General features: G+C 36.7%; 1 protein-coding gene across 3 annotated transcripts in view; it reads left to right on the top strand.

The window, feature by feature from the left end:
• Positions 1–20,830, top strand: part of GRAMD1C (GRAM domain containing 1C) — an 85,927-nt gene that overhangs the window by 52,236 nt on the left and 12,861 nt on the right. For 2 of the 3 annotated variants that reach the window (XM_028110627.2, XM_028110628.2), the window contains 5 exons: positions 1,583–1,715; positions 4,844–5,006; positions 12,069–12,206; positions 18,691–18,809; positions 20,593–20,735. In XM_028110627.2, coding sequence (XP_027966428.2) covers positions 1,583–1,715; positions 4,844–5,006; positions 12,069–12,206; positions 18,691–18,809; positions 20,593–20,735 — 696 coding nt within the window. Of the gene's footprint in view, positions 1–1,582; positions 1,716–4,843; positions 5,007–6,124; positions 6,158–12,068; positions 12,207–18,690; positions 18,810–20,592; positions 20,736–20,830 lie in introns of all 3 variants that reach the window. The other variant, XM_088027318.1, reaches the window with a different exon arrangement.

Here is a 20,830-nt window from a genome sequence, read left to right on the forward strand (position 1 = left end):
TCTAGTTATGCGGATCCTCCTTATACTCAGCATCAACATTTTTGTCTTTTTTATGTGGTTACACATACATATTTTATTAGTTTTCTGTAATGTTAAACATTTCCATTGTACTGCTCTTCTTGTGAAGTTTCCTGGTCTCTCTTAGGTATTGGAGCTGGGTAGAAAAGCAGTTGACATAATGCAGAGAACCTTGGATTATGGTGGAGAAGATCTGGATACTAGTCTGGACTTGGCCACCAAGTAACTGCACAACCTCAAGCAAATCTCTAAGCCTTTCTGATCCTCACTTTACTCATCTCTGAAATGAGATGAGCTCCAAGGTCCCTGCCACCTCGAGGAGTTTCTACTCTTTGAAGAAGAAGGGAATGAATATTTTTGATGAGTTGCTTTATATACTCTAAGGTCCAGCTTTTTGAAATCACCAGAGAAGCTGCTGTTTTCTTCTGGTGATTGAGTGCTTTCTCAGAGAATATGTGGCCAGATCCTCATTCCCTCTCCTCCTTTTCTCTTTCTTCCCATTACCCGAAAGAAGCATATATGTCTCAAACCTTTATTTCCTCAGCTCTTCCCATCTTCTTTGTCTTCATTTTCATTCTCTCTATCACTCTCTCCCTCCTCCTTTTTCCTTTCTGTATTTCTCCACAGCTCACTCCCATCCTTAAAATCCCCACATGCAGACACTCAGCTGCTGAGCGAGTCTCAAGGCCATTTTTCTTGTTGGGTCCCCTTAGCCCTGCCATTCTGCCTGGCCAAGAGTGACTTGGTGGCAGACCTAAGTATTATTTGGGTGGGGTAGAATAGGGGTGTTCCTTCCTTAGGATAACATGGCTAAAGATGATAGCCTGCTACTTTATTTTTAAAAAGCTTTAAGTCTCTATGTAGCAAAGATTACATAGGAATAATTGCTTAGTAAGTTTGAGACCTGGACATTAGATCAGTTGTACTCCTTTTATTTTTCATAGATTTTCCTTTCTTTATGTTCCTCCCTGAGATAGGAAAAGTAGGTCTCAGGACATTTGTTGTAGTCATGTTCCTATGACCATATGAAAGCTGTTCCTTAAACTTTGTTCTTAGGAAGGAGAAGAGCAAAAAGGTGGGCATGGACTAATTGATGGGGTCTGTGCTCAGATATCAGGAGCTCCCCCTCCTGGGAGGGACTCACCACCTCAGCTGGAACTGAATCAGAAGATCTGAAACTGCCTTCTGGTATTGACTGGCATCCAACAAACATCTACCCTGTACCTTTCAAAGCTGTGTGGTGGTCTATAACTGAAATTTAAACAAACTATAATACTCATTGTATTAGTTGTTGTTACAGCCGCTTGTACATGGTTAATTTTTTAATGGTTTCTAAAATTTATAAAATCTCATGTGAGCATATTTTGTTTTCTGAAATGAAGTCAATTTGCATGTGATTTAAGAAGATGGCCTTGTTATAAGTAGGGCTTATTTGTTACATTACAAAAACCCATTTGTTGTCAAAATGCTTTATAATAGCAAAGGACCTCAGTGGGGAGACTAAATCACTCATTTGTATAGAATTGACCTTGATTATATTTCTATAATGATGTGTTTCTTACAGAAGTCCAGGAAGAAGTAGCTTGGATGACTGTGGAGAGAGAGATGAAAAATTTTCCAAGTCCATCAGTTTTACCCGAGAATCAGTTAATCGGGTTTCAGAAGCAGAGTCAATTGATGGAAATCCACCAAAAGGGGTTAGTGCATGGTATCGCTTTTAAAATATATCTGATGCTGCTATGTGTTAATCGTAATGCAAGATCAAATAAAAATACACTGTACAAAATGTTTAAAACTTTAAGATGTCAGGCTGCTCCTTTATCTTAGGAGAAGGATTTTAAGTCTGTAAGTAGCAGAGGTTATATGGGAATAATACGTGGTTTTGTTCAGAGCTGGATATGGAGCAGAACTACCAGTTTCCTGAGCATTAGTCTATAAGGGGGTTGGATGTCATTAAAGATATAATAATATAGAGGAATTCATAGTTAGCAGAATTTTTCTCAGATTAAGTGGAATGTGTGGTAGAAAGAATCTGTTTTGAAGGGGGAGATGAGAACCCTGCGCTGCATGCTTGAGTAACAACGGGTGCTTCTTAAGTTGACTATGAAAGCAGGCACATCTGGTTAATTCATAGTTACTTAGTTTCTTCCTTTATTTTTTCAAGTATCATTATAAGCCCATTGCTTTTTTTTTTTAATTTCAGTGAGTTTCTATCACTTGAGTCATTATATTTATTATTTTAAATACTTGGTTTGTCTCCTCTGCCAACAGGAGCCACTTCAGATTGGCTTCTTTGTTTTTTAGAAATGATCAATAATCTTTGATGGCTTCCTTTCTTTCTAGCACAACTATGTGTCCCAGGCACACTTTGTATACTTACTGTCCCAGACTTAGTATCAACCATTTTCCTAATGGGCCATAGTTCTTAGTGAAGAGTGGCATTTGGAGACCACATTCTGAGTCTTGAGGGGGCTCCTACTGTAGAGCTTTCGTTCTGCTGACTGGGGATGCAAGTCTGGGCCACAGCTGAATTTCTTGGTTTAAAGCAGAGCGTTGCTTTCAGATCCTATCTCTGCCACTTGCTGCCTGAATGCCCTTAAAGAAGTTAACCTAATTACTTAACATTTCTATACTTTCATTTTCTCAGCTATAAGATGAAGACAATAATACCCCATTGAGGTTTTAAATAAGGATTAAATGAATTAATATATGTGAAAGTGCTTTGAACGATCCCTAACACACATTAAGTATTCAATAACCATGAGCTATTATAATTGAAGGTGAATCTGCATGTAGCCAGCAAGGGACCTTTTCTACCTTCTCCCATGGAGCTCCCAGCATCTGTGAAGAAGTGTTGGGAAAACACTGAAACAGAATATGTAAAGGCCACCAAGTTACCAACTGGTTTCAGGCCACCGTCATACGTTTATCCCAGTCTGATTTTGTACTGTGGATTTCTTACAAAACTATTCATCTAGAGACCCTTAGGAACTTATTATTGGTACAAGGGAGGTGATTTTGGATGCCAATCTCTGTATATGTTCGCATTGAGAAAACCAAACCACTCAATTTTAGGGAGGTACCAGGACGGGAGATCTCTTGCAATTTCCTGATCCTTTTACAAAAGCCTGACTTTGAGGACTGCATTCTCAAAACTACTAATCTTGAGTCTTTCTTACTACCGCCGTGACATCATCTTCTGTACCTGCTCTTACAATAGTTAATCCATTGGTTCTTGCCTAAAGGATGTTATATTTCCTTTAGGGAAAGGAAATGGAATATAGAGGAAGACTTTAACGTTTTAAGAGTGATCATACGTTCACTGATGTCTAGTATAGAGGTTTTTGGGTTATGGAATACAGGTAATATAGAAGTTCACTCCTTTTTTTTTTTTTTTTGCATTCGAGAACAGTATAGTGAGGTTCTCAGATGTCAACAAATATCATATGTCACTTACTTTGTTTCATTTATACTTCCAAGAAAGTTGGAAATAACAAAAAGTGAAAAATAACATTTTTAAAAACATTTTTAAATGGAATTACAACTTTCCTAAATTATAAAATTAATATTCTTTGGAAGAATTCAGGAAATATAGAAAAGAATGCAAAGAAATAAAAGTTGTCCAGATGCCAACCACTCAAAGACAGTGACTGTTACTTTTCCTAAAAGTATCTGTCCCTATTCTTTATAATAGGAACCATATCTTAATTACAAACAACAGGAGAAATATGTGTGGAAACTTACTCTACTTAGGATTTGCTAAAGAGGTTCTGGGTCAGCTAAGTAAGCATGTTGCTTTGTAGTGTGAAACTCCAAAATAAATCAAATCTCAATTTTAGCAGTAATCTCTGCTTGAAGAATCAGTCCTCTGACTAGGGTAGTATAATCCTTTCATAAATTGTGTCTTTGGTCCCAGTTGTTATTCTGCTCTCTGAGTGGCCAATAGAAACCTGTCTCCTCCTTGGAGCTTCTGCCCTTCAGTGCTGCTCAAAGATCTCACGGGGCAGGAAGTGTAAGAATTAGAAATATGCTGTCTTTCATCTGCTTACAGACAGATGATGCAAGAAGGTACTTTGCTGTATTGTTTATATTTTTACACTGTTCTATTAAACCTAATTATAATACAGTTCTACTTGAATACTAACATAGCAATAGCATTCATACTTTAATGCCTAACATTAAATTTATTATAGAAATGACGTATCTTGATTAAATCATCCCCAGAAAGTATGGATAGTATGATATATTGAATATCTTTTAATGCCCAATTTCTTAGTCCCTTAACAGCAAAGCCAACTGTGTTCTTACAAGTTTGCTATGAAACTAATGTTTCCTGTTAATCCAGTCTCCTCTACTGTACTCTTACCTGACTCTTATCTATTTCTCTCCCTTTCCCCTGTAGTTACTGGTCTTGAGAATGGGGGAGTTCTCTTCCTTGAGATGATGGGGCAGGTATTGTCTGGGGATACTAATTGGGCTTGATTCCTCTCCCTTTCCCACCCCAAAGAACCTGCTGTTCCATTATTTTTGTCCCCTGTTCCCCTTTCCCTTCTGCTTAAGTGATTTACATGATGCTGTGAGTTCTTTTTATATGATGTTCTTCATAAATTTATTGTTCATTACTGTGTAAGAAGATGACTTTAGAATTTGTTGTAAGATAATATATTATTATTTATCAATATTTTATGGACTGTATTAGAAATGTGATGTAAACATAACAAACATTTTTCAAAGAGCTATATTTCAAACCATCTTTATTATTAAAGCTCCCTCCTTAAAATCTAAGCCAATGAATGTTTTTTTAACTGGATTGTTTGCCTTTTAGGGGTTAGGGAAAGAGGCACCCCAAAGTGAAAAACAGATAAAAAAGAGTCCTTTACTAACTTCAGAAAAGAGGTTAAGTAGAATGCCATCAAAATCACTGGACTTGAATAAAAATGAGTATCTTTCTCTGGACAAAAGCAGCACCTCAGATTCTGTTGATGAAGGTAAAGAATTTCTTATAAAGTTTAATAAGATTTCAATTACATCTTTTAATGTTTATCTTTGTATTGGGTGAATGCAGATTGAGAATTTAGTTGCATTAGACACATTCTCACTCTATAAAGAACCAAAAGAAAGGTGGAAGTTAATAAAAAATAGTGGGAAGAAGCTGCTAGGTGTAACCCATCTCCACTTTTCAGCTTGGAATTTGAAGATCTCCATGAATGGAAAGGCAAATCTGAATAAAAATCTTCATAGTGTTATACACACCATAATTTACTTTCTTTTAACTACTAAAAAAAAAAAAAAAAGAAAGAAAGAAAAAAGGAAGGAAAAGAGAGAGAGAGAGAGAGATACAAAAGTAGAAAATTGCTTAAAGGAAACTTTATAAGAAATCATGTTCTCTCTACCTTCTCTCAGTTAATACCTGGGGCTTGTCATACTTATTAAGTGGGCATTTTAAGGAATCTTTTTTTTTTTTTTAACTGTAAGATTGTTGACATCTGAAACAGTGAAGTAGAGAGACATGGGGAAAGATACAGAAGAGTGACTGCTTTCCAATTTCAGGAAAGGGAGCAATGCCAGTGGATTTTGCTCTTTGTGCTTTCTGTCCAGCAATGCTCAGGATATTAGCATGGGGACATTATAGTGATTTGGATCTGTGGGATATGATTGTATTCGCTAGTCCAGTTACTGTTCAGATTAGACCTGGTGTGGAAGCCCCTGAAGCCTTTTATTATAGTGAGAACCAAATCCGTGGAAGCCAAAACTAAATCCAAGTCAAATCTAAAATCAAATCCAAATCTCAAAGCAAACCAAGACCAAATCTATGAAAACCAAATCTAAATCAACTTTGGTTTGGGAACACTGTAGCAAGTATCTTTAATGAAAACTAAATCCATTGCTCTTGAATACATAAATAAAAATTCAGTAGTTCCTAAAAATCACAGAATGCACTAAGAAGACAGTTGTTGAATTCTTTTGAAAAGATAGTTGAGAATAAGTTCTTTTAAAAGGATTGAGCTCCATGAATGACTAGACTCTCTTAGTGTCCTTACCATTCATGCTTTGGTATGCAGCAGTATGAATTAGTAATCTTGCCTGGCTGAACTTCTGACTTTAGGAAGGTCTGCTCTGGCACCCAGTGGCCACACAGGTAAGTGATGCCAAAACAGGGATTTCTTTTCCTCCTCTGTCTTACCTGCTCTTTTTTATAAGAATGGTTCTTAAAAAGAAGTTTCCTTATTGATCCTATCAAATTAACATTAATGATAAGCTTCATAAAGGGTAATATTAAATCTCATGTGAGCTGCGTTCATATCTAGAAATAAAGAATAGCAGTAGTGTAGTTGCTGTATTGCATGGGAGCCCTGATCCCATTTCCTCCCTTGCTGGTGTCCCTTAAAGACTGGCTTTACAGCATTGAGACGTTACATACGGTATCCAGCCTTCTTTTGTGGAGGTTTTCTTTAAGGTGAACGGGATGACTTTTTTCTTATTAGATTATCATTACATAACAAATCAAGTACTTCCATTGCTTTCGCTAAGCAGATTTCAAAATCTCAGGCTTATCAGACCTATTATGTGCATTAAATTAATGAATCTATTTTTTAGTTTTTGGAAGTTGTGAGGTTGTGAAGACACTTGAAGTCAGTGAACTGGGGAAAATAAGAAAGGTCAAAAGAAGCAAACCATCCCAGGAAATTTGTGTGTGTATTTAGAGGGAGTTAGGTAGGTGGCAGATTATTTTAAACCCAACATCATTTTATTTAAAATGATAGTATTTTGGGGTGCCTGGGTGGCTCAGTTGGTTAAGCGACTGCCTTCGGCTCGGGTCATGATCCTGGAGTCCCTGGATTGAGTCCCGCATCAGGCTCCCTGCTGAGCAGGGAGTCTGCTTCTCCCTCTGACCCTCCCCCCTCTCATGTGCTCTCTCTCTCAAATAAATAAAATCTTTAAAAAAAATAAAATGATAGTATTTTGATCTACCATTGTGAGCACTCAGTGAGAAAATGAGAGGATTTTCTTTTTTCCTCTTTTCTGCCACCTATAGATTGTAATCTTTGGGAGGGGGGCACTGGACCATTTGAAGTAGAGACTCATGTATCCCTGAGAGGAATCAGCAAAGCAGTGCATCATGAAATATCTCACAGAGGGACCAGAAGCAGCTAGTTCAGTCCCTTTGATGTGGAGTTTAACTGAAGCCTGTGTAGGGAAAGTTAGCCTAGAATCTGCTTTGGCTTCTTTTTTTAATGTTCTTACTCTTTGGTAGGCAGTTTAGAACCCACCAAGATTGAAGGGTGCCTTTGTAGGAATATTTCTGTACTTCCAGAAATGGGTTCTGGGCTGCCAGCTCCTGAACAAAATGCTAAGCATTGTGTTTTAATCTGTTAAACCATATACGAACTTAAAAATTTGATATGTAATACTTCACAGAATAAGCTGTAGAACCTTGTTTATCCAGAGTCTTGTTGCTGACAAGCTTTCTTCAGCTTATTAACTACATGCCCAGTTTTGGGGAGGAGTTTAGAGCATATGAGAAGGTGCTAGGGGTTTCCTGGCAGATGAAGATGAGTTGACACAATGTATTCACATCTACAAGTGTAAGGACATTATGGCCATGTTTTCGGCCACAATATTTCTGTTGCTGTTAGGATTTACTTCTTTCACCTGCCCTGCTCTATCATGTCATGGATAGTCTGTGAAACCTCTGCCCCAGGAGGTAGAGCCTTGAGTGGAAACTGACAAGCTGTCTGAGGGCATGAGACGCCTGGGCTGTGTCATGAAAGTTAAATTTAATTTTATATAGCTGGGATTAGAACGTGTGGCAGGATTCCCTAACCAAAGTCACTTATGTTGAGAATGGAAGCTAAGTCAGGCAAAGATTAGGCTGGGGGAGGGGCACATAAGAATAGCAAAATTGAAATCCGTGACCTATAGCTGACAGAACAAGATGAATGGGAAAGCCAAGCAAAGAAAAACAGGAATCAAATATCAGGTGATGCTTATTAATTACTAAAGGTGAGGACAAGTAGACCTCTGGAGAAAGCTTAGCAAAAGCCATGAAATAGTCTAGCACATCAGGGAAGCAGCCATGAGACTAAACCAGGTAACCCTGACATAGTTACCTGAGTCAGGTTTTTGAACAACGCTCTCAAATTGAACTTGGTTTTTCAGATGCAAAGAAAACCCTCAATCTGAGTCAAGAAGACAGCAGGTCACCAGTTTTTGGAAGATAGGAGATATAACAAATTGTGTGTCCTTAGTTACTCAAACTCCAAATCATACGCTGTTCTTGCATACCTACCTAGTACATTTTTCGTGAACCCTCAAAACACTGTCAACATATGTTTTATTCCTTTATGCCCATGTCCTTCTCATATTTATTTATCTGTCTCACTTTTCCCATCATTTCCACTGGCCAAAAACTGATAGATTTGAAAATTTTCAATTCAAGAAATATTCCTTCTTTATTGGAAATAGTAACCTGCTACCAGGTTGAGTGGTGTTCTTTCCCCACTTGAAATACCACTTGCTAGGGGCGCCTGGGTGGCTCAGATGGTTAAGCGTCTGCCTTCAGCTCAGGTCATGATCCCACAGTCCTGAGATCAAGCCCCGCATCGGGCTCCCTGCTCAGCGGGGAGCCTGCTTCTCCCTCTCTCCCTGCTCATGCTCTCTCTCTCTCTGTATCTCAAATGAATAATAAAAAAAAAAGAAATACCACTTGCTAGCTTCATATGTTACAACAATATTATTGGTGATGGTACCTGTACAGGAGGCTTTAAAGTACTGTGAATGTCATAAATATATAATCCCAGGTGGAAATAGTTTATTTCATGTCCTTACTTCTTTGAATTAATTTACATACAAAAGGTATTAATAATTTCCAGTGGTAGTACCATGAATTCTATTCTATCAGTCATAATACAGAACAATTTAATAATGGAGTTTAAGTGAAATATGAAAATATATTAAAATGTTTATATGAGTGTAATTTTCTTTCCTTCATAATTGTGAACAAGAAACTTGCTTTTGAAAAATGACAGTTTGAGAACTCCTTAGAGAAATGACTGCTTCTAGGGCTGAGGTGGGGAATACACAAAATGAAGCTGGAGTACTTTGTAGGCCCAGAAATAAAGAAATGCTTAAAAAAAAAAAAGAAGTATCAAAAGGGCATAGGAGTCAACCTGAAAGAGCTCCTAATGGCCAAAGTAAAAAAATTTGATCAACAAAATAAATAATGATAGCACTGGATTATAACCTAAAGTATAAAATAACTATTCATGAGTCCATACTGATATAAATGATCAAATAAATATGTAAATAGGGGAGAAAGCACAAGTTTCAAATAATATACATAGATACTCTCCCTTCCAGGAGGTGGAGCTTAATTCTCCTTCCCTTGAGTGTGGGCTGAACTTAGTGACTCATTTCTAACAAACAGAACATGGAAAGATGAACATGGTAATGTTTACAGTGGAAGAACCTGCCAGATGCCACCTTAACCAAGTGATCATGGTTACCATTATCATAAATCATGTTGATAGCCCGCATCCCCTGAGTCTGATGAGAAGGGCACTTCACCTTTGCAGGCATTCCTCCCCAAATTCACAACCCCAGTCTAATGGTGAAAAAAAGACAGACAAACCCAAATTGAGGGACATTTTACAAAATACCTAACCAGTGTTCTTCAAGTGTGTAAGGCCATTAAAAAACAAGGAAAGAACGAGGGACTGTTATGATTGGAGGAGACGAGGGAGATAAACAACTAAATGCAATGTGGCATTTTGGATTGGATCCTTGTACAGAAAAAGGACATTACTGGGAAAGGGTGGGAATAACACCCAGCTTCATTAGTTATAAATTAAAAATTATTCCAAAATAAAAAGCTAAAAAATATGGTTGTACAATGAAAGTCCTATAAATAAAAATTGATCCTAATATACTTTTTTTAAGCATCTTTAGTAGTTATTCAAAAATAGTTATTTAACACTTACATGCCAAGTACATAATGTATACAGGTGTTTAAAATTGACATGGTCTCTACTCACATGGAACTTAGACTCTTATGCAGGAGAGAGGCAATAAACAAGTCAATAAGCCAATAAAGATATAATTACAAATAGAGATAAGATCTGTGAGGGAAATGAGCAGGATCAATAGAATCACCTATACTTATCTGCTTTCTTTGTGAATATATGAATTATTTTTACAATGAACATATATTCTCTTTCAGAAAAAGCTATTTTTCAAGCCTAATTGGGAAGTTATCTCACAAAACCTTAGCACATTACCTAGTTTCAGTGATTTATTTCTATACCAAAGGAGCCATTATTTGAAATTGCCATGCCTAGCTTTTGCCTACATATAGTATTGTTGCAGGGAAAAGGTAAATCAATATCTGCCTGATAGCCCTAAGTTCTTTGCACCTGTAGCAAAATAGACACAAATCATTTAATGAGGGAGAAAAATCAATAGTTGGGATGAAGGCAGAGCTAGAAGAATTTTTCTGATTCTTAGACTACTGCCTTTACTTGACCAGACTGCTTCCCAATGGCTTAATATTGACAGATGCTCTACACAGATATTTCTTAGAGCATGATATCTGTAATATGGGGAGCTTTTGTCACAGTTTTTATTCTGTATTGATGGAGCATAATCTTGGAGATAATAAATAATCCCAGTCCTGAAATCATTAAAATTTCACATTGGATTGCTTTACTCTATTTCCTTTACCAGGCTCTTATTCCTGGCTGTCTTTTTCCTTCTCTTCTCTTTTTTAACCTCCTTTCCTTCCCTTCCCTTCCCTTCCCTTCCCTTCCCTTCCCTTCCCTTCCCTTCCCCTTCCCTTCCCTTCCCTTCCCTTCCCCTTCCCCTTCCCCTTCCCCTTCCCTTTCCCTTCCCTTTCCCTTCCCTTTCCCTTTCCCTTCCCTTTCCCTTCCCTTTCCCTTTCCCTCCCCTCCCCTCCCCTCCCCTCCCCTCCCCTTCCCCTTCCCCTCCCCCTCCCCCTCCCCCTTCCCCTTCCCCTTCCCCTTCCCCTTTCCCTTTCCCTTCCCTTTTCCCTTTCTCTTTCCCTTTCCCTTCCATTCCCATTCCATTCCATTCTTCTAAATTAAACTCCCGGCAGTATAAAATAGAGGTTAAGTTTGTGTGCCCTGGAGCTGCAGTAAATTCAAGTTCCATTTCAGTCACTCACTAGTTATGGAGCTTTGGCAATTCTGTTCCTCAGTTTTCCTCATCTATATGATGAGATGATGATGATATCACCCATCTCCCAGGATTGCTGTGAGGATAAGATGAATGGATACTTGTAAGATGCTTAGTATAATGCCTGACTTACAGTAAGTACCCTATAAGCATGGGCTATTTTATATAATGTTTCCAGGGAACATGAGGAGAGGTGAGCAGATATTGTTTCTTTATTTGCTACCAGTAGTTTTCAACATCATTATCATTATCAGGTTCCCAGAAAAATGTGATATTCCATTATTTAGCTTTGAAGAATACTTTTCAGAAGGATTTCTTAGTTCTTTTGTGTGGTATTGGGAATAGGTTGTGAATACGATGATACTTATCTTGGGGCAGTCAGCTTTAAATCAGGCTGGAAGCATTATTCAGCTGACTGAGTTAGTGAGTGCAGCAGATGTTAGAGCCATTCATTATTTAATATTTACTGAATGTATGAGCATTCAGAAATAGGACCTGCTAATTGCTGTGGTAGACACACTCCTATGTGTCCCAGTATTAACCTTGTCACTTTTGAAATACTCTTGAGAGATATATTGTGGAAGTTTGGTATCATTCAAGTTAGATATTTTTGTATCTTTTGGGTTTTGATGACTGAAATATTGATCATATATAGTTTAATTAGATATATATTATGTATACTTACATACAGTACCTATGTATATAATGCCAAATTAGAGTTTTAATAGTGTTTTGGAATGTGCTGATAATTGTGATCACATTTAAAAACCATTTTGTGCCAAAACAAACAAAACAAAATCTTGAAATTACCATTCCTTGGTTTCTTCCCTTTCAGTCTTGTGGTTTGTTTGTTTCCCCAGAAAATATTCCTGAGAAAGATCTTCATGGAAGACTTTATATCAACCGTGTTTTTCATATCAGTGCTGAGAGAATGTTTGAATTGCTCTTCACCAGTTCACGCTTTATGCAGAGATTTGCCAATTCTAGAAATATAATCGGTTGGTCTTGTGTCTATCTAATGATAAATATGGGAGAATTTTATTATCCTTTAAGAGTTGAGCCTGTATAAATTGATTTATGTTGTCAGGGGGAAAATTAATCTTTGATTTTATTTTGGTGATATATGAATTGGTATTTAAGCATTTTGGTTAAATTTACATGTAAACATTGACTAATTGTTCAGTTAGTCAGATCCTACCTACAATGAAGTTCAAACTCTTTGAAACTAAAACTCCATTTATTTATTAATGTAACAGTTCAGTTGGGTTGAACCTTATTTAAAAGGATTCCATTGTGGAACAGTTGGATTCTAGTAGGGTATAAAATGATACAGTCACTTTGCAAAATGGTTTGGCAGTAAGCTGAACATAAAAATTCTCTCTGATTCAACAATTCTACTAGTAGATATGTATCCTTCAGAAGTGGATACATGTGTACTCTGAATGACATGTAGTATAGAGTTCATGGCAGCATATTTATAATGGTCCCAAAACAAAACAGCCCAAATATCCACCAGTTCCTAGAATGGATAAACAAATTGTGTATGTTCACACAAAAGAGTACTGTATAGCAATGAAAAAACGCAAATGGCTGTTTCTTATAACAATATCAGTAAATCTTACAGATTTAATGTTAAGCAAAAGAAGCCAGACACAAAAGAGTACATACTATGATTTCTTGATATAACGTTCAAAACAGGCAAAACTAATTTATGGACACAAAATCAGCATAGTATTTACTGTGTGGAGAGTTGGGTGGGTAAAGAGTGGGAGGGAGCTTCTGGGATGTTGGTAAAGTCTATCTTGATCTGGGTAGTGGTACACATGTGTGTTTTCTTTGTGTAAATTCATGGAGCTATACACTTCAGATTGCAGTATCTATGGTATATCTCAATGAAAATACAAAAAAAAAGATTCCAGTTAGGAAATTAGTTATACTCATAAAAAGGATTTCATTGATTATATGTTGAAAGTTCTATTTTGGTAAACATCTCAAATAAGCTTATAGTTAGTTTGAAACTGAATTTCTCCTAAATATTCCAATATATTTTATAAACTTTGGGAGCACATGGTTTAGCTTGCTATAATTTTCTATAGCAAACAGTAGCAGCAGAGATTCATATAAGTTGAGTCATTTGATACAGTCAAAGAGAAAGTTATTCTGCAGTCAATTTATTATTTATTTTTATTTTTTATCTTTTTTAAGATTTAATTTTTATTTTTCGACAGACAGAGAGACAGTGAGAGAGGGAATGCAAGCAGGGAGAGTGGGAGAAGCAGGCTTCCTGCCGAGCAGGGCGCCCGATGTAGGGCTCGATCCCAGGGCCCTGGGATCATGACCCAAGCCAAAGGCAGACGCTTATCAACTGAGCCACCCAGGCACCATCTACAGTCAATTTAAATATAGTTCATAATTGAACCACTTTATTAACCATTAAGTATTATTGCTTTATGTGAAACTTCTATGTAAACATAACTACATGTTCATAGAATATATCATTGATATAGATTCTAGGTACAAAAAAATACCTTTTTCTTAGTATTCAGAGAGTATAGCAAAGTGATTTCTCATTGATAGCTATTGAGTCCTGTGATTATGTTAAGAACTTTATGTTTAAAAAAATCATTTTTTTCTGTTCTTCTAGTTTTAAGAATGTGGAATATCTGAGGGATATAAATTTTCCTCTTCCCTCAGTAACTTATGTTTAACTATATCTCTTCTGAATCTATTTTGTATTTTCCTGTTATTCGTGTCTATCTGGAGAACTTGATATTTCAGAAGAGCTGAATATGTTATTTTTCTTAATTTTCTAAGATGATGCCTGTTGATATTGCACTGCCATTGTTATGGCTGGAAAGGCCCACGAGGGACTAGCATGGTATTCCATGCTGGTACAAAATGAAGTTTTTTTTTTTTTTTAATAGATTTTATTTATTTATTTGAGAGAGAGAGCAAGGGGAGGGGCAAAGGGGAAGGGAGAGAGAGAATCTCAAGCAGACTCCACACTGAGCACAGAGCCCAACTTGATGCGTGATCCCAGGACCCTGAGATCATGACCTGAGCTGAAATTAAGAGTAGGAGCCACCCAGGCGCCCCTGAAGTTTATTCTTTGACTCACAACTGTATTAGGTGTCTGATATCATATCTAGCTTCAATATGGATGACCATATTTGCTATCTGATGTTATAAGTGGCTTTTGGAAGCAAAGTCTTCTTGCTAATTACAAGTATAAGCAGTAATAGGAATGTTGCTATTTAGACCTAGAATTAGTGAGAAGGTTTGCTCCCAAAGAGATAATCTGTTTATGATTACACACCATTCTGCTATCTTCTGAACTTGTTACCTGGTAATCAAAGTTCAGTTTCCAAGGCTTCTTTTTATTTTTATTATTTTTATTTTTTAAAAAGATTATTTATTTATTTGATCGAGGGAGAGAGCACAAGCAGGGGGAGCAGCAGAGGGAGAGGGAGAAGCAGGCCCCCTGCTGAACAGGCAGTCCAATATGGGGCTCAATCCTAGGACCCTGGGATTGACCTGAGCCAAAGGCAGACACTTAACCAACTGAGCCACATAGGTACCCCACAAAGCCTTCTTTTTAATAATATTAAGAAATATTTCTTTTTAACAGAAAGATTTGTGTATAGTCAATTGTTTGTGGATTTAATTTCAGCACTAAGATGGTACTATTGGATTTTTTTTTAATTACAGAGCTTTTAAATAGGTATTCATTTAAATTTTTGTTTACAGCTTGTGATACTACTTTTATAATTCAAAACTAAGTGTTAAGTCTTCCTATTCAACTTTTTAATTTTGAAAATTGTAAAACTTCAGAAAAGTTGCATGAGTAGTATAATAAAACCCATATGACTTTCCCAAGATTCACCAATTTTTTTTGTGGCAAAATGTACATAACATAAAGTATACCATTTGAACCACTTTTAAGTGTTCAATTCAGTGGCATTAAGTACATTCCTGTTGTGCAACCATCACCACCATCCACCTCCAGAACTGTTTCATCTTCCCAAACTGCAACTCTACCTATTAAATTATAATTCTCCATTCCCCCTACTCCCAACTGCTGATGATCACCATTCTACTTTGTGTCTTTATGAATTTGACTGCTTTAGATACCTCATATAAGTGGAACCACACAATATTTATCCCTTTGTGTCTGGCTTCTTTCTATTTTTTTTTAAGATTTTATTTATTTATTTGAGAGAGAGTGAGAGAGAGAGCACAAGCAGGGGCAGAGGGAGAGGGAGAAGCAGACTCCCCACTGAGCAGGGAGCCCAAAGCGGGGCTCGATCCCAGAATTCTGGGATCATGACCTGAGCCAAAGGCAGCCGCTTAATGGACTGAGCCACCCAGGCATCCGTGTCTGGCTTATTTCACTTAGTATGTCTTTAAGGTTTATCTATGTTGTAGCGTGTATCAGAATTTCATTCCTTTTTAAGGCTGAATACTATTCAATTGCATGTATATTGCACATTTTGCTTATCCATTCATACATTGATGGAGTTTTCAGTTGTTTCTACTTTTTATTGTGAATAATGCTGCTGTGAACACTGATATACAAATCTCTGTTTGTGTCCCTGCTTTCAATTCCTTTGGGTATATACCTAGAAGTGGAATTACTGGATCATAGGTAATTCTATGGTTAGCTTTTTGAGGAACGGCCATACTGTTTTCCATAGTGGCTGCATCATTTTACATTCTGCCCAGCAATGTATAATTACTCCACATCCTTGCCAGCGCTTGTGATTTTCAGTCTTTGTAATAACAGCCATCCTAATGGGTGTGAAGACTCACTAATTTAAAAACTTTATTACATCAAAGGAGTCACAGAATATTCTGCAATTCCTGCTTTTTTATTATCTTAACTCAGTGTATCAAAATGGCACATGTGTCCTTTGTATAGTGTTGCCATTTTTTCTTATATTTTCATCCCCAATTTTTTCTATCATGATGAGCTTTACTTAGGTATTGGGGGGCTTGATTATTCCAAAATATTGTTAATTGTATGATGTTATGGTATTCAGTAGGATTGTTGGCAACATTGGTGACAATACAAGTGGAAGACATACTTTTATCCTTGTTAATAGTTGCTTTGTTAAATAATATGCAGTTTTAACAATAGAATTCAATGATATCTTAAAATTCTGTTGCTAATTAATAATGGATTATTTGTATAATTTATAATTTTTTTGAAACAGACTGACATATCAATTTTTTGAAAATTATTTTAAAGTAACTTTTGTATCTTCTTTCATATCCAACTAAAAAAAATATTTTTACAGCAAATTCTGTATGGTAGGGGTGCCTGGCTGCTCAGTCAGAAGAGCATGCAACTCTTGATCTTGGGGTCATGAGTTCAAGCCCCATGTTGGGTGTAGAGATCATAATAAATAAATAAATAAATAAATAAATAAATAAATAAATAAAATAATATATATATTACAAAATTTTGCATGGTAGATTCTATAGTTTGTGATGCTCCCTTTTTAGTTTAAAGATTTTTCCAGATATTCAAAAGGCAGCTTTGGGGTCCCTCAAAAAATCTGGGACCTATCTGTATGAAAGAAGTTGAGTAAAATTGGCTATATCATAAAGCTTGCTTCATTTTTTTTGATGATGGGTAATGGGTTAGATAAAGACTTCTATATTTTAGGATGCTGACAAATAGCAGTCAAACATACTAATTGCCTAAGTCCATGAGTGCTAACAGCATTAGGTGATTTAGTCAGATCTTTGAAAAGAGTTCACGTTGTTGTTACTAGGAATCTAGTCTTTGGCTTGTTAAATGATCTTCGCTGTATGGTACTGTGTTCTAAAAATATATATGTATGTTCAAAGTATGTTTTTACTCACTGTGTTATTGTTTTTTTAAATAAAGATTTTATTTATTAGAGAGAGAGAGCGCGCGCGCGCGCGTGCAGTTGGGGGGGCAGAGGGAGAGGGAGAAGAAGAAGCAGACTCCCTGCTGAGCATGAGCAGATACCAGGCCCCTGAGATCATGACCTGAGCCAAAGGCAAATGCTTAACCAACTGAGCCACTCAGGCACCCCTCACTGTGTTATTATTAAGCAAATAAGAGGATTTTAACCAAGATCTTGCCATAAATACAGAGAGATTTTCTTATAGCTTTCTTAATTATAGAAATGTTATATAGTTATTTATATTCCATAGCCCCCTCCTTGATTAAAGATTTTGACAGATAAGCCATTAACATTACATGATTTCTCATTACATGATTTCTTATTAACGTGATTTTTCCACAAGTTGGGATCAAGGGCTTATTTTTGCATAATGGCAAATGTCTTTCAAGGTTTTGTCCTCAATAATGGGAATGTTAAAGTGTTGTTTTGTTTGTGTTTGATAAGGCAGGTGCCATTACTTCTCTTCCCAGGTACTGGGAACTTCAAAATGAAGACTAGAGATGAAACAACTTTTAATTTTCTTTTCTAAAGAAAAAAAGCGTATTAATAGACCACAATTAGAAGTAAATGGATCAAAGATGGGGAATATGTCACATACAAGAATAGTGCCTTACGTTTAATTTTATTTTCCTTTATTGTTGAAATGATAACACAGTCATAATGAAGTTAGGACTGGCCAAAAAAAATTTAAATAATTAAAAACTACTTCTTTCCATTAATCATCAGGAAAATGCAAATCAAAACCACAATGAGGTATCACCCCACACCTGTCAGAATGGCTAGAATCAGAAACACAGGAAATAACAAGTGTTGGCAAGGATGTGGAGAAAAAGGAACCTTTGTACAGTGTTGGTGGGAATGCAAATCAGTGCAGTCACTGTGGATAACAGTATGGAGTTTCCTGAAAACAATTAAAAATTACCACATGATCCAGTATTTCCATTACTGGATATTTACACAAAGAAAATGAAAACACTAATTCAAAAAGATATATGCACCCCCGTGTTTATTGCAGTATCATTTACAATAGCAAAGATATGGAAGCAACCCAGGTGTCCATCAATTGATGAATGGATAAAGAATGGTGTGTGTGTGTGTAGATATATATAATGGAATATTACCCAGCCATAAAAAAGGAATGAGATTTTGCCATTTCCAACAACATGGATGGACAAGGAGGGGTATAATGCAAAGTAAAATAAGGCAGAGAAAAACAAATACCATATGATTTCACTCATATGCGGAATTTAAGAAAACAAAAGAAAAAACAAAGAACAAAAGAGACAAAAAGCCAGAGTTAAATACAGAGAACAAGCTGGTGGTTGCCAGAGGGAAGGTGGGTGGGGGATGGGCAAAATACGTGAAGCGTATAAAGAGTACATTTATCATAGGTAAAGTATAGAATTGTTGAATCATTATATTGTACACCTGAAACTAATATAACGCTGTATGTTAATTATACTTAAAAAAAAACCTCTGGTTCCATTTTAAGTTGTACTCTTCAGATTTTTAGAACCAACTCTCTTTTTATGTTTGCTGTGAGTAGATGTAGTGTCCACCCCTTGGAAAGTAGAACCTGGTGGTGATCAACTGAGAACCATGACCTACACTATAGTCCTTAATAATCCACTTACTGGAAAGTGCACTGCTGCCACTGAAAAGCAGGTATGTCTACTTTGTCAGTGTTCCAAAATAATCATGTGTGGGAAGAGAGAAGATGCTTATCATAGTCACCAGTTTACAAGATAATTTTAAGAAACAAGTGGCAAAAAAAAAAAAGGGAGGAGAAACTGTCAGATTAAAAAGAGATTTAAGAGGCATATCAACCAAATCAACACAATCCTAATTCAAACAAACCAAGTAAAAATATATTTATGAGATTTAAGGAATTACTAACTTTTACATGTAATAATGGTACTGTAGCTATATTTTAAAGAAAAGATTATCTTTTAAAGAGATACCATAAAGAAATTGTAAAGAGATACACAGGCATATTTATGAATAAAATCATACTGTTGTCTGGGGTATCCTTTAAAGTTAATCTAGCCAGGCAGAGCATGGTGGTGGAGGGAGGGAATGTGGGGGTGGGGTACAGATGAAGCAGGACTGAGCAAGAGTTAATGTTGTTGAAGCCAGTTGATGAGTTTATGAGGGTTCATTAGACTTAATTTCTACTCTTGTGTGTGTTTGAATTTTTTCATAATAAATGGTTAAAATAGAACACTACTAGAATCTGATATACAGGATCACGTCAAGAGTTAGGGCCAAATAACTAGAGGGCTGCAGTGATGTATGGGAAGAGATTATAAGATAGTCAGTGCTCTACTCAGTGGCCATGCATGAGTATGGCACTGTCTTTATAGTGGAGTTTGTGTTTGATCAAATTGTATTGAAGTATAGTGTATCTGTTCTGGTGGCTCAGTTGGTTAAGCGTCTGCCTTCAGCTGAGGTCATGATCTCAGGGTCCTGGGATGGAGCCCCACGTTGGGCTCCCTGCTCATTCAGGAGCCTGCTTCTCCCTCTCCTTTTGCCCCTCCCCCTGCTTGTGCTTTCTCTCAAATAAATAATTAAAATCTTAAAAAAAAAAAAGAAAATATCTTAATGTCTGAACTAGTTATGTGATTGTGGCTTTTGTCCAGTATTAAAAGGACTTAAATTTTTTTCAAAAGATTTTCTTTCTTTTTTTTTTTTTAAGATTTTATTTATTTATTTGACAAAGGGAGACTGCGAGAGAGGGAACACAAGCAGGGGGAGTGGGAGAGGGAGAAGCAGGCTTCCCGCTGAGCAGGGAGCCCGACGCGGGGCTCGATCCCAGGACCCCGGGATCATGACCTGAGCCAAAGGCAGACGCTTAACAACTGAGCCACCCAGGTGCCCCTTCAAAAGATTTTCAAACATTTAAGAAAAGTTTGGTATTTTGATATTGGGGTCTTTGATAACCTTGAAAAGGTATGGTTAAAATGAGGAAGGATTGGCCAGCAACCACCCCAATCCTGTTTAGGGAAAACAGTGTTTTCTTTGGTTGTCCTTTTCCTTCACTTTTTTGGTGAAGGGTGATTGTTAAATTTTTAAGAATTTTGGTGTGGATCCTTGCTTCGTTCAATTGGATATTGAATTGTTCCCCTATGAGCAACATTTAAAATTCTTTATAAACTAATTACATACACAAGAGACTATATGGTTTCTCTCTCCTCCTCAAACCTAAAAGAAAGAAAATAATAATTGTACAATGAAATGACAGAGAGGCAGCAAATACTATTTCTGTAGGTCCCATCTTCTCAATTCATAGATGGCACAGCCAACATGGAGGCTCTTCTGGTTTGTATGTAGGCTTCTCATGTCTTATAATTTTTGAGAAGGAATTCTAGTTATATATATTCTAAATTGGCAAGGAATTTAATATATTAAACTTGTACCTGCAAAAAAATTTTTAATCTTATTTTGGCAGACACTCTATAAAGAAAGTCGGGAAGCAAAATTTTATTTGGTAGATTCAGAAGTACTGACACATGATGTTCCCTACCATGATTACTTCTATACCCTGAACAGATACCATATCATCCGATCCTCAAAACAGAAATGCCGGCTGAGGTGAGCTATGGTAACTGAGTGTTCTAGTCAGCCTAGGTGAGATTATATTCTGGAACACAGCAATCCTAAAATCTTAGTAGCCTTACACAACCAAG

Source organism: Eumetopias jubatus, unplaced genomic scaffold (genome assembly GCF_037043125.1).
Source record: "Eumetopias jubatus isolate StellerSeaLion01/CBP00866 unplaced genomic scaffold, mEumJub1_p1.0 scaffold_1, whole genome shotgun sequence".
Classification (NCBI taxonomy): Eukaryota; Metazoa; Chordata; class Mammalia; order Carnivora; family Otariidae; genus Eumetopias; species Eumetopias jubatus.